Here is a 17,675-nt window from a genome sequence, read left to right as displayed (position 1 = left end):
CACTGGGGATCTCATCAGCTCAGAAACATCATGTTTAGGCTGATGCCCTATTTCAACACAATTACACGGGCTAAATAAAACAGTCTTTGAGGAAAATGTGAAAGTGCTTGGATTTTCAGAAACTGAAAGTTGAAATTAATGGAAGAGTCACACTCACATTTAGCTCTATTATCCACAGCAGAGTAACAAACAGGAGGTCAAAGGTGACGAACAAACAGAAAGTCCTTCTGACGTCAGAGATGCCTTTCTTCTCACGCCCTTCATAGGACTCGATCCTGGCCATCAGCTGGGTGGGGTTGATGGAGTGGACATTGAGCAGAGAGGCGTGGGAGCCCTGACTTCCACTGAGGGCATTTTCCAGATCATCTGGCAGATGATTCATCCTGGTGATGGTTTAAAGGAAACTTTTCCCAGCTTCACCATCACTAGCATTCAGGAACGATCTTTAGAGTAAAGGAAATGAAAACACAAAGTTAGTTTGCTTGAAGCACTTCATCAAAGTGCCTTTCACTGGATAGCTCCTTCCAAAATCTGGTGACAAGAAACCTTGGGGAAGGAGGTCTATTAACAAGACACAACACAAAGGCTTCACTTGGAAATTAAAGGCCAGGCGAAAGGCTCAATACAATGGAAAACAGAAAGGAAAGAACTTCTGATTTCAATTTTCTTATTTACTTAAACATCATTATAATGTGTTGTCAAAAAAGAAACATGAATCTGTAAAAAAAAAAAAGAGGGACCATGAAGGCCATGAACAGCATCCCATAATTGGATGGCGACTAGGACACTTCCTGGTGTGAGAATTACATTTACCAATGGCACGGTCTGGGGTGGTGAGACAAGACACCCTGGGCCATACAACTTCTAAACAGAAAGGGGGCCCGTCATACTCATATTTAACTTATGAACCAATTCAATGCAATCCATGGGCGAGGGGGAGGAAGGGAAAAAAATGACAATTTCAGTAACTGACTTTTAAAGAGATCCCAAGCCCTTTCCAACTGCAACTACTTAAAAATACTTGGGAGGTGATTTTAGGGGATTTGTGAGGGTCCTTTGGCACAAGGGATTTTACCTTACAGCCTAACTTTAGACTCCCACCCCCCAGTAAGAAGCTCCTCCACCATAATCCTTGCCCTAGGGAAAGGTGGACTCTAAGCATTTGGCACAACCTACAGAGAAATGGCCCCAGACTCCTCCACTCTCACCCCATGCACTCCAGCAGACAGTGCTGTGTCAGAAGAAACATTGAGCCAAGTCAAAAAAGAAGAAAAGAAGGAAATGTACATGTACTAAGCACCTGCTCTGTGCAGAGCATCTGACAAAAATCATTTCATCTGATCATCATAACAAGCCTGGGAAGCAGGTGCTATTATTTTCCCCATTTAACAGTTAAAGAAACTGAGGCAGAGTTGACCAAGGTAACACAATGAGTAAGTATCTGAGGCTGGATTTAAACTCAGGTCTTCCTGACTCTTGGCCCAGCCCTCTGTGCAGTATAACACCCCAAAATTGGTTCCAGTACATGACACTGAACAAATTCTTTAACCTCCCTGGGCCTGTTACCTCAACTGTACTGAACTCATAACATTCTATAAGTTAAATTTCATGATGCAATGCTGACTTCTTGTGGCAACAAAGAAATGGAAATAAAGTAGGTTACTACTTTACAGGGGAAGAAATTGTAGTAAATGAATAGAATGGCTTATTACTGCACTTTAAGAAATGACATATAGGAAGGATTCAGAGAACCCAGGAAGATTTACTTGAACTGAGGCAGAATAAAATAAGCGAAGCCCCCTCCCCCTAAAAAATAAACATCATAACAACAGAAACTAAAAGAACAAAAGGTAGCTGAATGCTATATAATTGTACTGGCAACTTGGATCCCAAAGAAATCCTAAGGAAATGCACCTCCCTCTCTTATCTGTGGAGATGTGGAGACTGTGAGCGTGAAATATGGGAGGTACATGTTATCAGACATGGGTGATTTGGCAGTGGGCTTTGTGGAATCACTTTTTTTCCCTTTCTTTTCTGTTCTTTGTATGAGGCTGGTTTGTAGGTTGATTTGGCTGGGTAGAGATCAGAAATGAAGGTTATATAAAAACCTATCACACATAAAGTCTACGGGATCCTGGGCAGAGATACCCTGGTAAAACAGTGTTTTCCCTTCCCCTACAGAAGCCTGGTTTCCCAGACAAGTAGAATTGTCCCATTAAAAGAACCAATAGAACTTGTTCTGATTTACAAACAAATCTTGACTTTACCTCCTTCTCTGATCCCCTACGTTCGGGTAACCACCAATGTCTGCATCAGCAAAGACTGACCATACCTGGGAACAAAAAAGGCCCCCAACCAGGTACACCATAATGTTCCGCGAGCTCTCTGATAATTCCAGGTGAAAACAACTAGCCAGTGATCAGGCTGTAAGCCCCGAATCTCTGACTGGACCAATGAGATGCACATGCTTAGTGACGGGCTCCGCTATGCAAACAACCATCTGGAGAAAGCCATTTACTCAGAATGAAAAAGAAATGTTGGCTGTTAATTAATCTACAGCATCAACAAGAGTTTTCCACCACACAAGGAAACACCTGAAAAAAAGCATGCAGGGGGGTCATTGCTCCCACGTGCTGGTTTTAAGTTTGCTTGAGACGGACGTAAGCAACTAAGAGCCCAGAAAGGTGGCTTAGGCTTGCTCCGCTAACTCTCCCACACTAGGCCAAGGACATCCTGGCGGGGCTCAAACAGGACTGACCAGGCTTGTCTTCCCCTCCTTAGAGAAGCAGCAGCTTGTAGCTCCGATTCAGATGGGAGTGTCCCCCTTGGGTACCCAGAACCACCGAAGAGTCTCCATCCATTATCTACCCCCTCCACTGACAGCCATGGCAAGAATGGGATGAAAGATGCCTGGGCTCAGAGGGTACGGGGCAGGGACAAGCCCATTTCTGATGGACCGGTATCATGCCCAAGATTCATGCCTGGTACATATTCTAAGCAGAATTCTATGGCTGGAAACCCTCTATTTTTAATTTAATTATCCTGAAGAAGCACAACAGCTCTAATGACAATAGCTAACATTTCTGCAGCATTTACTCTGTACCGAGCACTGTGCAAAGCACATTACAGTTATCTCATTTCACCTTCACAGTAATCCATCATTATTATCCCCACTTTATAGATGAGGAAACTGAGGCAGAGGTGAAGTGACTTAGCCAGGATTACACAGGCTAAGGCTGAGGCTGGATTTGAACTCCCTGACTCCAGGCCCCGAGTTTTACCTCCTGTGCCTCCAAGATGCACAAGTGGAAATGAATGGAGGAGGGCAATAAATGAATGTTTAAACTGAATGAAATTGAATTGAAATAAATATATCACTCATGAAAAAGATGCAGGTTTTCTTCTGCCACAATTGCATCGTTACCAGTTCATTGACTTGGAATGTTTTTGTGACTCAACAGCCTCTGGGCTCTGGGTCAGTTCTGTGAAATGTTTGCTAGGACTCCCCCCCAAGAACTTCTCTGATGAATGGAAGCAACCTGCGCCCCCCCTCCCCGTTCTCTTTTACTTTATTTCTGCTAGTCAAACTTCCATTTGTACTTGCCAATAATTTAAGGCACATTCGGTAAATGGAAGCATTAGTAAAAGCCAGTCAATCCCTCCAGCCAGAGAATGAAGATGCTAAGGCACCGTGATTCCTGCTGGACAAGGCACTGCATCTCCCAGCCAAACCATTATTACAATTGCTAACCTCTTTCCTGGGGGGACTTTTTCAAGAGGAAGCAGCTTTGTTTCACTTGCTGCGACAAAGCAATCTTTGTTTCGGGGCCATTCGGACAGTGTTTTTGCAAAAGTTTCCATGATGACAGCTACTTGTGTTCTTGCTTTCAAATGTCTCATCGCCTGGAGATTCCATGCACCTCGGTGGACAGGTTTTGGAAGCAAGAAGCAAAAATACCCGTGCAGACTGGATGACTTGGTTTAGCCTTTGACTCTCTGTCCTTCTGTGGGGAGCCTCAGGCCTCATCTTAGCTCTCTGGACCTTCTGGTCCCTTATCTGGAACATGAGGAAGCTGGACAAGATGACCCTGAATATCCTTTTCAGCTCTATATCTCAGAACAATTTCCTGGAGTAATGTTTTACCATTTCAAGTGGATACAACAATCTCTTTCCAGTCCTACCCAGGAACCATAGTCACAAAAAAACAAAGCCCAGCAGGCCTGAAGGGGGTCAGTGCAGGCATACTTAATCATATATGTCTATGCACACTCCTAGGTATAAAAATGTTTATAAATTATTTCTATATAAAAGTGCATGTGTACCCACAGGACTGCTAACCTTGCCTCTCCCCCCAGTGTCAGGAGGAACAAGGCACTGACCATAACTGAGTCCAGAAACACCCTCCGTGACTTCTGCCCTCCCTCTCCGGTCAGGCAGGTAATAAACAAGGATGGCAGTAAGATGATCAATGTCAGCAAATTAAACGGATCATTTTGAAGCGCGCGAGAAATCAGAAGAAAGCATAAAGGGCGCCCCACAGTGAGAGAACTGACTTTAGTTCTTTGTCCAAGAAATGGAGCTAAAACAAAAATCACAACTATTTTTGGCCTCTAATGCTCTGGGTGGGCCTTAGTTGAGGCTGGTACAGAAGCAGAAAGTTTTGCTCAGTCCTAGGAAGAGCACAGGGTGGGAGGGTCCCTTCTACCAACATCCCACTGAGCCGAGAGCCTCTAAGGAAGCAGCTTGGCCTCCAGACCTCGGTCTCCTCATCTGTGAAACGAGGACGAGAGGCTGGACCAGCAGATGTATAAGGTTTCTCTCATCTCTGAGTCTATCGTCCTTTAGAATAAGTGGGCAGAGATCTGGAGCTAGAAGAGGGCCTGAAAAGCCATCTAGGGCCGAACTGACGGATGAGGAAACTGAGGCCCAAGGCCCCACAGGCAGTAAGTGACAGGCACAGGGCTGTTTCCCCAAAATTGTCTGTTAATCAGTGAAAATACTCAAGTGTCGTTCACAAGACAATAAAGTAATGTCATAGCTCTGAGACTTGACTCGCAACAAAAGAAAATCACTGAAAAAAACTGGGCGTTTGCTGTGAGCCAACATTTTTATTTAGTGATTTTTGCTCCACCACGACACAGATGGACTTGCTGAATTAAAACAACATAAACACAAAGTTTCGATATAAAACCATCATTCTGCACTAGAAAAAACGAGCAGAGAAATGAGCAGCCCATTTTGATCAGGCTGCCCCTCCCAGCCAGAGGACTGATCTTCTAGTTCCAACACTATTCTAACTGAGGAAAACTTTCTTTGAGGGACTCGAACATACTACACTTTCCTAGGCACTGGTGCTAGAAATGCCATAAACAGTGAGAAAGTATCAAATATGGGAAATTTTCAAAATTAACAAAGATGTGGTTAGTGGTGTTTTAAAATACTCACATGGAACTGTGATTTCATCAGTCTGGAAGTTCTCTCCCCAAATGCAAAAGAAAACCCAGCCATGACCGCCCATTTCCTCCCCAGAGGTCAGCACATTCAAGAACTTCCTCACTTTCTCCTAACATTGTGAGGGGACCAGCAGAGGACTATCATCACCCTCTGGACTCATCACAGGACCACAGACCATCTCCGGTCTTTGAAGAGGCTGCAGCCGGCTCACTCTTACCATGGACCTTTGCACTGCCCTCTGTGGGACATTTGTTTTTAATTGACGTATTCTCCACTTCACAGTCATACAAAAATGCTGGCCAAATTTTGGTGTTAAAAAGACAGGTCTTGGAAAAGCTCCTTTAATGATCCTAAGATTTTTGTGATAGTAATTTCCCCAAAGCAATCTAGGCCACTCTCCCCTTGTTAAACATAGGCCCAATTCATAATCTATCTGCATTTTCTATACCCAATTTACACAGTAATAGACAAGTTCTATAAGTGGTCTATCCAATGCATGTTATAATGTGAGCAATCATTGCTCTTCATCCACTTGGCCTTAACATGTGGATGGTGAGGCCACCTTTTTAAATGACTAAAGATCTCTTCTGGGAGGCTCTGCAATATTTAGAGGCTTGATTCAATCAGCACGATGTCATCGTCAAACAGGAGCACTGGAATGATCACAGACTGCACATGGAACCCTATTTTGCCTTGGTTTTGGCACCAGCTCTTCTTCATCAATGCAGCAAATACCTCAGGCCAGAACATGTTTATGCCTCACCTGATAGTCAACATCAGATGGAGACTGAACAGGGTTGTTTACATTGCTAACTTCTTTGGGCCACAGACAGGCTGGACTAGAGACAGACTGACAACGGTTGGTTGCCTCAGGTCGTGTGACAGCCACCCTGAATCCCGGGTGGCCCTCAGGCCATATATTGTGCAGGCTTTCATTAGACCAACAAAAGAGCCTTTCAATAAGCACATCATTTAGTGTGTCTCCCTCCTCCCTAAGAAGTACCTGAGCCTCAGCTCCAGAGGCAGACCGAAGCCCTTCCTTGTGCTTCAGACCATCCATGTATTACTGAAGCTGATGCTAAAATGTGACTGGCTTACAGGAGAACTTCTCTGGGCCATGACAGTTCTGAGAGTCGGGATTCAGTTCACTAAGAAGCAAATTTTCCTAGCAATTCAGATTCCTTTAAAGTGGAATAGACTGTCTTGACAAGGCAGCGAGTTCTCCATCTCTGATGGCAGAGCTTAACGACCACACATCAGGAAAGCTGTTGAAATAACTGTGGTCTTGCTCAGCCCTTCTTCCTTCTTTTAGTTCTCATTTATCTGAAACACAGCATGTTGGCTCACTAGATCATCTCTACGGATCTTCCAGTCTCAGAGCCTTGTATAATGGGAAGGGCAAACACCAGCATCTGGGTCTTTGTGCCTAAACATCTGCAATCAGCTCAACAGGGTTCTCAACAGCAGATCGACAGTATTATCTCTGTAATGTTCTCAGCACTGGGACCAGAGAATACAAACCTTGACCTTCCCCTCCTTGCCTCACCCCGTCTTGGATCTTGGATGACTGTTCCCCTTCTATAGAGGAGTGGCAAGAGAACATGAACCCTTTTCTAAGGTCACAGGACAGGGCTGGACAGACTCCCCCCCCACCCATCCCAGGACAGGGCTGGACAGTCTCCCCCCCACCCATCCCAGGACAGGGCTGGACAGACTCCCCCCCACCCATCCCAGGACAGGGCTGGACAGACTCCCCCCCACCCATCCCAGGACAGGGCTGGACAGACTCCCACCCACCCATCCCAGGACAGGGCTGGACAGACTCCCACCCACCCATCCCAGGACAGGGCTGGACAGACTCCCCCCTCACCCATCCCAGGATGTGCCCATGATGAACATCCTCAAAAAATCCTCGCTTGATCCTTCCATCCTCAATAACTATCATCCTATCTCTTCCACCCTTTGTGGCTAAACTCCTTGAAAAAGTCATCTCCTGAGCTGCCTGCACTTCCTCTCCTCCCATTTCCTAACAGCCTGGCTTCTGACCTCATCATTCCACTGAAACTGCTCTCTCCAAAGGTACCAGTGATCTCTTATGTGCCCAGTCCAGTGTTTTTCTCAGTCCTCATTCTCCTCAGCCTCTCTGCTGCTGTTACTACAAAAATCACAAAAAATTCGGTAAGAGAAGCTTTATTCTTGGTCCTTACTCTAAAGGCAATATGCTTTTAGCATCAGCCAAGATTAAGACAAAGAAGAAAACAATGGTACCATGATGAAGGGAATATTACTATGAATTCTGTTGATGTTAAATTTTCAATCCATTTCCCAATTTATAAATTGTGGGAAATTAACATTTTGTTTATGTAAAATGAGGGCAGCCATTTGTTTTCCTAGAGAACAAATATGTGATTTTAGTAGCATAGGGAATCTCAGCCAATTCGGATGAGCAGGTCATCTGGAACTTGGAGTGTGAGACATTTAAAATTATTTTAAAATAGCTAAAGTTAAACTTGTGGACAAGAATTCAAACAAAAGAAAGTTACCATGCAGCACCATCACACAGAGCTAAGCATTTTGGGGCTGCATACATGCTAGCAGACATTTCACCAACAACCTCAGAGTTTGGAGAAAGCTAGACTTTTTTGCTGATTTTTTCAAAGCTTAGCAATGATTACTGAGAAGAAGGGTTGCAAGGGAGAAAGAAGTGGGATGAAGAAATACACCAGATTCTTGAACTCTGAGAAGTATGGACAATACAGGAAATTAAACAAAGTCAAGGTCACACACATACTCTTATCTAACAAAATAATCCTCCTGTTCGCAAACCTGAAGAAGTGTGAGTAACCCTAAATTCAAGTCATTTCCCAAAATCACTTGGCTGGTTTTCTTACAGCTATGTCCTTTTAAAAACTAACACAACCCCTCAAAAAAAAAAAAAAAGAGAATTTTTGGGGCAGTTAGGTGGCACAGTGAGTAGAGCACCGGTCCTGGAATCAGGAGGACCTGGGTTCAAATACGGCCTCAGACACTGGACACACTTATCAGCTGAGTGATCTTGGGCAAGTCATTTAACCCCAATTGCCCTGTCCTCCCCCTCGAAAGAAACAAAAATAAAAAAAACGAACACAACTCCAAGTATGAATAATGGAAAAACACGGACAAATCTGCATTAGAGATGATTAAAATTGCCAAGCAGTTCAAGGTAGTAACTAAATAACATATTCAATAGCTCTTACCAGTTCTTTGGCATAGATTCAAATGGAAGCTGGCCCACAGGTAAAACAGAAGGCATATCTAAAGGCTAAATGTCCATGCTAGGGCAAACAGAAAGTCTTACAAGAGAAACGTCAAAAAACCCCACAAGTGGCTCATCATAGCCTTCTCTGGTGCTGTGCAGAACTCTTACCTATCGATCTTTAAGGACTATGGGGAACCCTTAAGAACATCCAGATATTCACCAAAATTTAGTATCATCTAGCAATCTAACCTGGCATCATGTTAGGATCAGAGATTTACTGCTACCACGTCATCTGGTCCTAGTGCCTCATTTCACTTGAGGGGTGCAGGATCGACCCCAAATCCCACACTAAGTAAAGAGATCTAGCTGAGTGTTCTTCCACCATATCACACACTCCCTCAAAGGCTGTGTATCCCATCCGGCTTGGGAGTTGGGCTGGACTGCCAATTCCACACACCTTCAGGATGCCTTCCCTCTGTGGAGCCTTAGGGCTCCAGAGAACTACAGAGCCCTTCATTCATCTGATATTAAAGCTAGAAGGTTAATAAACAAATTTCCATAGCCTTGGGCACAGTGCTTAGAAAGGCCCATTCTAAAGCATGACCCAGTACACAGACATAAACAAAAATAAATGGGGGTAGAGAAGGACTGGGACAGGGTACAGACAGAACTGCCAAAACACCAGCAAGCCTGAGCTTCTCTGTATCTCTGGGTTCCAAAGGAAGAGAGACCCAGCTCCCAAACTTCTGAGCTCCCACCCAGAAGGCAGTGAAGTGGAAGAGAGCAGCAGGGGGCAAGGGTAAGAGCCCCATCTGCAGCCAGACCACAGGAATCTGGACCCTGGCATTTTTCCCTTTGCTGCCTGTGTGGCCTTGGGCAGGTATCCCCCCTCTCAATTACAGGGGCTTGGCCTGGGAGGGCCTCTGAAGACACTGCCAGCTCTAACTCTGGGATCCTGGGATCAAAACAGAGCTTCTGACTGCATCATTCTGTTTCGGTATCCCAATGCCCACCACAGATCCCTCTTCCCACCATTCCCCTCCTGTCTACTACTCTGCTACCTGCCAGACCTAGGCTTTTCAGCTTTTCTGCCTAGTTTAATGCCATTCCCTTTCCCCAGAATGCCCTCCAGCCCTACCTACTGAAACTCTACTCATCCTCAAATGCTCCTTCCTTGGTGAAGTCGTCACTCATCTCTCACCCCACCCCCATCAGCTGGAAACAATCTCCCCTCGTTTGGAATTCTGGCAACACCCTGATAATCGCAGTGGGGAGTGGGGTCTCTCTCTTAGTCATTGCTGGCAAGATTCTCGCCAGAGTTCTTCCTTAATAGGCTGGTCCTTCAAACTCTGCTGCACACAAGCCCAGCTCTGACAGTCTGGCCACACTGTCTGAATGCCAGATGTACGCTTGCCTAAAAGACTATTTTATGGAGAACTCACACAAAGCAGGTGCTCATATGGTGGTCGGAAGAAGCAATACATGGACACTTGCAAGGTATCTCTGAAGAACTTTGGAATTACGAGACACAGGAGACACTGGCACAGGACCATCCACCGTGGCACACCCACATCAAAGAAGGTGCTATACTCCATGAACAAAGCAGAATCGCAGCAACTCAAATGAAACATGAGATGCACAAATTTAAAGCCATCTCCAGTCCAAATGTTCATATGGACTGTTTGTGCCTGATCTGCAGTAGAGCCTTCCAAGCTGATACTGGTCTGATCAGCCGTAGTCATACACACTGTCCCTTTGATCCCGACACAGTAATGTCATTTTAGTCCTCTCTGAAAACAAAGGACAACAACCAACCAACACCCTGCCCCTCCAGCACTTATTCATGTGCTCATGGATGGCTCTCATCTTCCCTTCCAGGCTGATGAAAGCCCCAGAGGGCCTTGTGCATCACAGTAGACACCAGAGAGAGTTATTCAGTGAAACGTACTGAATGAAAAACCCTTAAAAAAAGTTAAATACAGTTTTGGAAAATTAATAAAGCTTGGGGGTGGGCATTTCACTAGAGGGCCTGAAATTAAGTCTAATTTACCACTTTGTCATAATTCTACCTTGCCTAATGGGAGAGATATGAAGTATTAAATTGCTGGGAAACTTTTGTTAACTATGAAAGATTCTTCAAATGAAATAGAAAACCAAGCATAAAAAGTTGGTGTTATCTCTCCAGAACATTCTGACATCAAGGCAGCAATGATTATCATTTGATCATACATCATTCACAAAGCCTAATCCACCAGGCTCTCCCAAGTAAGTGAAGTTTTTTCAAACTAAACAGGAATACACTCAAGAAATATGAAGTACTTCAAGAATATTTTTAAAAATTACAAAAAGCACCACCAGAAAAGATGGCTCAGGATTAGCACACACGGGGGCAACAGCAACTCTGAAAACCTACATCCCTAGATCAAATAAGCGAATGGGAGACCTGAAGTTCAAATCTCAACTCCAACACATGGAAACATCCATCTAAACTGTGGCACATACTCTATAGCAGTCTCAGATTGGCTTCATTTGTCATTTGAAAACAGGAGAAATCCTGGAAAAAAATTACTCACATTGTCTGCTCATCAAGAGGGCCAAACTCCCAGTTGGTGCTCAAGAAAAACTGGCTGTTGATGATGGTGATGGCCCTGGCAGTGGTGGTGGCAATAACCAAGGTTAGGTCTTCTCCTTAACTTTCAGAGGGGGTCACCCTTTCTCCCATTGAAACAGTTCAGTCTCTAGATCATAATGCCAGATTGCATTAATTAAGCAGATTTTCACTTAGTTCTGTTCCTCAATCTGCCACTGACTAGTTAACAACTGCATCACCTATCCAGGCCTCCAGGTTTTCATGTCTTCACAGGTCACAGCATTGGGCTGAATGTCACCAGATGAAATTGAATAAGGGTAAATATAAGGTCTTATTCTTGCATTAAAAAAAATTATTTCCCAAGGACAGGATGGAGAATCTCAAAAAAAAAAAATCCAAGGGATGTAGCAGATGGCAGGTTCAATGAGTCAACAGAATATGGGTGGACAAAACCACTACTACAACCTTGGGCTGCATTAAGGGGGGAAGCTTCTAGGAATGAGAATGGGACAGTCCCCATAAATAAGGGAGTGACAGGCCTTCAGTAGTTGGCCCAGGCAAATCCCATCGGGAGCACTGAGCTCCAGGAACAATCATTTAGAAAGGACGTGAATAAGCTGAACAGCATGGAGGGGAAGGCTGACCACATGATGATGTGCCCAGAATCTGTGTTATATGAGGACTAAGTGAGGGAACTGGAGATACCAATGAACCAATCGCCAACCATTTAGGAAATACGCTGTGCTAAGTACAGGGCACACAAAGGAAAACCTAAAGAAAAGGAGATTCAGTAGGAACATAAGAGCCTTTCCTCAGTACCTAAGGTCTCCTCCCTTTGGAGCATCCATCTGGCCTTCTGCTTTCTCACACCGGGATATCTCTCTGCTGGGTCAGGCCCTCTCCCACTGCCCCCACTTTAAGGAAAAGCTAAGGCCAGTCAACCTTCTTTCCCATCCAGGCCATCAATCAATCAATCAACATTTATTAAGCACCTACTATGTGCAGGCATTGTGCTAAGTGCTAGGGATAAGAAAGAAGCAAAAGAAAATCTCTGCACTCAAGGAGTTCACAATCTAATGGGGGAGAGAACATGCAAAGCAAGGTATATACAGGAGAAATAAGAAATAATAATGAACAGAAGGAAGGCACTGGAATTAAGAGGGGTTGGGAAAGACTCCCTGCAGAAGGTGGGAATTTAGTTAGGATTTAAAGAGAGTCAGGGAGATCAGTAGTCAGAACAGAGGAGAAGGAACATTCCAGGCATGGGGGACAGACAGAGAAATACCCAGAGCCAAGAGATGGAGAGTCTTGTTTGTGTAAGCATCAACTAGGAGAACAGGGTCCCTAGACTGAAAAGTATGTGGTGGGGAATAAGGGGTAAGAAGGCTGGAAAAGGAGCTAGGGAGCTAGGTTATAGAGGGCTGGCCAAACAGAGCACTTCCCGGAGTATTTGATCCTGGAGGCAGTAAGGAACCACTGAAGGGGCTACGCTTCTGATCTCCCAACTTGAACACCATACCTAAGGTGGGGACCTCCCCATCTGCCCAGCCCTTTTTAGCTCCTTGTCTTTTTAAAGCACTTTATTTGTATGCCCAGAGCTTAGCACAGTGCTTGCTGAAGTTATCTTCTGTTTGCTTCTGAGAGGGGAGACATTGTCAAGAGAAAGATGAAGGCGTGTTCAGGAAAAATTTCCTAACAGTTGAAGACTATGCCAAAGTGGAATAGCCATGTTAGAAGGTGCTAGGCTCCTCCCTACTGGCAATCTACAAGCAAAGGCTGTATACAAGGACTGGTCTGATAGACAGTTGACAGCTGGGTCAGTTTGGGCATCAGCTGGATTCCATGGGCACGGAGGTCCCTTCCTCTGAAATTCTCTGATTCTGTGATCAGCTGACCTCGAAAGGCCCTGACACAACAGGATTTCTCAAAATGTTCTGGGTCCCTAAGATATCTTGCCAGTCCAAAGGGACAGAAGGAGATGCAGACCCAAAAAGAATCTCCTCTGGAACCCACCCAAGACCTAGGGAATAGAATGCATCATCACTGGTGACTTCTGTTCTTCATGGACTTTCTTCTTCCCTTGGGAGACAACACTCCCCCCAAGCCACGTTACCTTTCCATTCCAGCAGTAGAAAATCAATAGGATTATAGAAGAAAGCTGCCAGGGACCACAGAAGGCCACTAAGATTGTACAGAAGATGAAACTAAGGGAGATGAAGAAGTTTACCCAAACACATCCAACCACTAAGTGCCAGGTCCAGGATCTGAACCCAGGGGTTCCTGACTCCAAGGTCAGAGCCCTATCCCTTATGGTAAACAGCTTATCCTTCTTATTATCATCCTCATCATCATCATCATCCTCTCTCTCTCTCCAGGCAGAAAGATATATGAGTGTACACACACACACACACACACACACACACACGCCTCATAAATTGTGCCATTAGAGCCCACTGGTCTTTACTGGAGGCTGGAGTTTACTGGAGCAAAGCGGAGTGTTCCCATACAGTGTATCGACCCAGACTGCAACTGACAATTCTGTTTGCAGCTTCTTCCTGGTGCCCAGGACTCCCTATCAGCTCAAGGGAAACCAGAGCCAGGGGAATGGTTCTGAAATGGCTCTTAAAGCTCAGTTCTTGGGATACTAACACACATCATCTTGAATAGCTTTATCAGGGAAAAGGATAAAGACAAGTAAGTAAGGCATAGGAAGGGATGAAGAAAGCGGAGCTACCTTCTCTCTAGCCCAATTCTTATCCTTGCCTGGGCAGCTAAGTGGCGTAGGGGATAGAGCACCAGGCTTGGAGTCAGGAAAATCTGAACTCAAATTTAGCCTAAGACACTTACTGCATGACCTTGGGGAAGTTACAACCCTGTTTGCCTCAGCTTCCTCACCTATAAAATGAGTTGGAGAAGGAAATGGCAAACCACTCCAGTATCTCTGCCAAGAAAATCCCACATGAGATGACAAAGAGTCAGATACAACTGAAAATGACTGAATAACAGGAAGAACAAAATAGTTTGCTCCATACAAAGGGAACAGGAGAGAAGGAAGGGGAAAGTGAACAGATACAGTTTCCATCTAGATTTCCCCCATGAACTGACACGTCTCTCTAATTTTTCAGCACACCCTCATTTTCTTCAATAGACACCCACACAGCACATGGTAGTCAATCCAAGAGGCATTCTTTACATAACTCAGGTTAAAGATTTCTAAAGTCAAAAACTTTATCGTATCAAAAGGTCCTAAGGATGAGCAGATTCCATTTGTCATGCAACCGTTTCTAACGTAATTGTCAGAGTCAGAAGACAGATTGCCTTTTTCACTAACAACATCCAGGGAGTCGGCTGGGTCTCTGAAGGTCTTCAACTATGCTGCAGAACATTTCCTATCCTCTCTCTGCATTCCATCGTCTGGTGAAATGATAGTCATGGCAACGGGCTCTTCTTCAGCCAAATCCTCGCTAAGTCTCTGGGAAAAAGCCTATTATGGAAAATCCCATCTGGATGTACTGTGTTCACAGGAATACTAGTACACACAAAATTCAATGCAGTTCACCAAGCATTAACTAAGCTCCTACTCTGTGCTGGGGTGCAAAAACAGAAGGGGGCCTGCCCTCCATCAAGGGAAAACAACATGTACACATACAAGTGTGGGCAAAATCGAACTCAAGTGAACGCAGAGTCATGGAGGGAGTGAACACTAGCAGCTGGGAGAGGGGATTGGCAAAGACCCTGTGGGGAAGGGGCCACTGGAGTGTGGCAGGAGGCACTGCAGTAGCGTCTTTAAGGCTGAGAGAAGCTCCAAAAGAGAAGTGACAAAAGACTTAAATAGGTATGTCTCGCTGACCACCTGTGTGACCTCTGACAAGTCACAGAAGCCCCCTGGGCTCCAATTTCCTTAGCGATAAAATGAGGGGCCTGGATTAGAAAAGGCCTGAGGTCCCATCCAGCCACAGATCTCTGTGACCCTCTGATCTCACAGAGTCTGTGCAAATTAAAAACAATGACATGTTCTACTGAATAGGATTTTTTTAATAAAAGCATTAGTGACAAATGCTCATTGATTCTAGGGAGCGTCAGCCCCTCTCTACTCCAGACGGTAATGACAGTTTACTGATCTCAATAGCAACCAGGTTTCTTAAGCTTCCTTTTCCCCTGGAGGCTTATCACCTTCCCCTTCCCTTTAAGGATCCCCTCATCTGTCCAGTCCTGAGGTTTGAGATCTTGGTGACATCTTCAGCTCCTCCCTCTCACTCACTCACTCCCATGTCTAATTAGCAGCCAAGCAACCCTCTCCATTCACACAGATCACCACTGGTCCAGGCACTCATCACCTCTCAGCTGGGCTGCTGCAAACACTTCCTACATCTATCTCCCTGCCATACAACCTCTTTTTTGGCAGGAGTTGGGGGGGCAGGGCATTTAAAGCTCTTCACAATTTGGTTCTGCTGACATTTCCAGGATTATTACACATTTCTCCCCTTCCAACCAACAGAGCGTGCTTAGAATTCCTCATACATGACAATCCTCCAATCCCACTTCCCCATTTTTACATTGATTATTCCCACCACTCCCCCCAGCCCCCCCATGCCCAGGACGAACTCCATCCCTGTTTCTGCTTCCTAAAATCACTAGCTTCTTTCAAAACTCAGCTCATTTGCCACTCCCACCTCTAAAATTATCTTGAATTCATGCTATACATTCTGTATTTACCTATCAGCTACACATACTCCCAGAGATAATGTAGTCTCTCAAGAGCAAGGATCATTTTAAATCCTTTGTCTCCCCAGGTCCTGGCACATGGCAGATACTTAATAAAAGTTTGCTGATAAGCCGACTGATGACCTGAATTTAAAATCAGCTGCTAAAAGTTGTTGGGTTATGATTTGCTCAGGTGGGGCTCACTATACTAGCCATCTTAAAAGGTAACAGGAAGTAAGCAACTTCTCCTCAAGCTCCCTGGCCCACAAGCCTCTGGGCCCCTGGCTGTCCCTGAGCCAGAATGCAGACTGACCTTGGCCTTGAGGACAGTGACTCCCCCCATGTCCCCCAAAAGGTTTGTACTTGTAATGCTGTATTCTTATAGATCAAAGCACACTTTTCAAGAGGGAGCAACACTGACTTCTATAAAAAGGAACCTTTCCAAGTAGGCGAGCATCATCACTGTGAATTAAGAGACACTAACCTCTTGGTGTGCTTTAGTTTGATTACTTTGGTTCTGAAGTTGGTGTGGGCCCCTTTGGCAGTCAGCTGAATCCTATGGACTCCTTCTCAACCTTGGGTCATGCTGAGGGCTCTCCCTGGGCTTTCTCTGCAATGCCCCAAAACCTCTTTCCCCTAAAAGCTCACTCCATCCAGGATGTCACATTTGGAGGTCTCCTCCACCTCCACGGCCTCTCCCTTTGACTGGCTGGGTCCTCCCAGAAGCACCATCTGAAGGACTCCAGAGGCCTGGGCCAGCCAGGGCTCCATTCCTCTCTGGCCAGGCTGCACTCAGAGCTCTCCTGGCCTTCTTCTTCAAAGTTCCAGGCCCAGTAGCTTCCTCTCTAGTCACCCCTGCCCCCCACCAATCTCAGCTCCCTTTTATGGGTCATCTCCCTCCATTAGAATGGAAGCTACTAGAGGGCAGGAACTGGCTTTCTTTCTGCTTGTATCTGTATTTCTAGGCCCTGGCACAGTGTCTGGCACACACATGCACTCAATAATTGCTTGCTAACTTGACAAAGAATCACAAGTCCACTAGTGCCCATGATGTGCCAGGCACTGTGTTAAACACAGGAGCATTCAAAGAAAGGCGAAAGACAGTCCCTGTTCTCAGAAGTGAGGCAACACACAAACATGTTACATACACAGTGAATTGGAGAAAATCACCAGAGAGGGTACTAGCTTTAAGGGGGAATCAGAAAAGGAATCTTGTAGAAGGTGGGACTTTAACTGAGAAGTGACGGAAGCTAAGGAAGCTAGAAGGCAGAGATGAGGCGGGAGAGAATCCAAAACACGGGGGAGAGCCAGTGAAAGTGCCCAGACCTGAGAGATGGAGGACGTGGTACGAGGAATGGCAAGGAAACCATAAGGAAATCGATTATACCAAAATACAGTTTAAAAAAAAAAGGTTTGCAGAGCCCAGATTGGGACCCTGTCTTAATCAGCTCTCACAAACACCACCTGGAATTGAGAGGGAACAACAAATAGGAAGGATTCAGAGGAGTATGGGAGGATGCTTAGCGACAAGCAAAAGAGGCAGATCCTGGAGAAAAATAAATATGCACAGACTACAGTTATGGCATCTGGGAACCAAACTCAGGTGGAAACATCCAGCTTGTTTTTAAAGCTACAGACCCCAGCATCCCGCAATCACACACAAACATGGACCAGCTCCCTTTGGTCTG

General features: G+C 45.2%; 1 protein-coding gene across 1 annotated transcript in view; it reads right to left on the bottom strand.

Annotated features, from left to right (window-relative positions):
* The window catches only part of STARD3NL (STARD3 N-terminal like), a 55,330-nt gene that overhangs the window by 28,238 nt on the left and 9,417 nt on the right, over positions 1 to 17,675 (bottom strand). Inside the window, exon 2 of the mRNA XM_036737540.1 lies at positions 158 to 443. Coding sequence (XP_036593435.1) covers positions 158 to 382 — 225 coding nt within the window. The 5' untranslated portion in view covers positions 383 to 443. The remainder of the gene's footprint in view (positions 1 to 157; positions 444 to 17,675) is intronic.

This window comes from Trichosurus vulpecula, chromosome 9 (genome assembly GCF_011100635.1).
Source record: "Trichosurus vulpecula isolate mTriVul1 chromosome 9, mTriVul1.pri, whole genome shotgun sequence".
Taxonomy (NCBI): Eukaryota; Metazoa; Chordata; class Mammalia; order Diprotodontia; family Phalangeridae; genus Trichosurus; species Trichosurus vulpecula.
The sequence above is the reverse complement of the archived record's forward strand: the minus strand, read 5'-3'. Positions and strand labels throughout refer to the sequence as shown.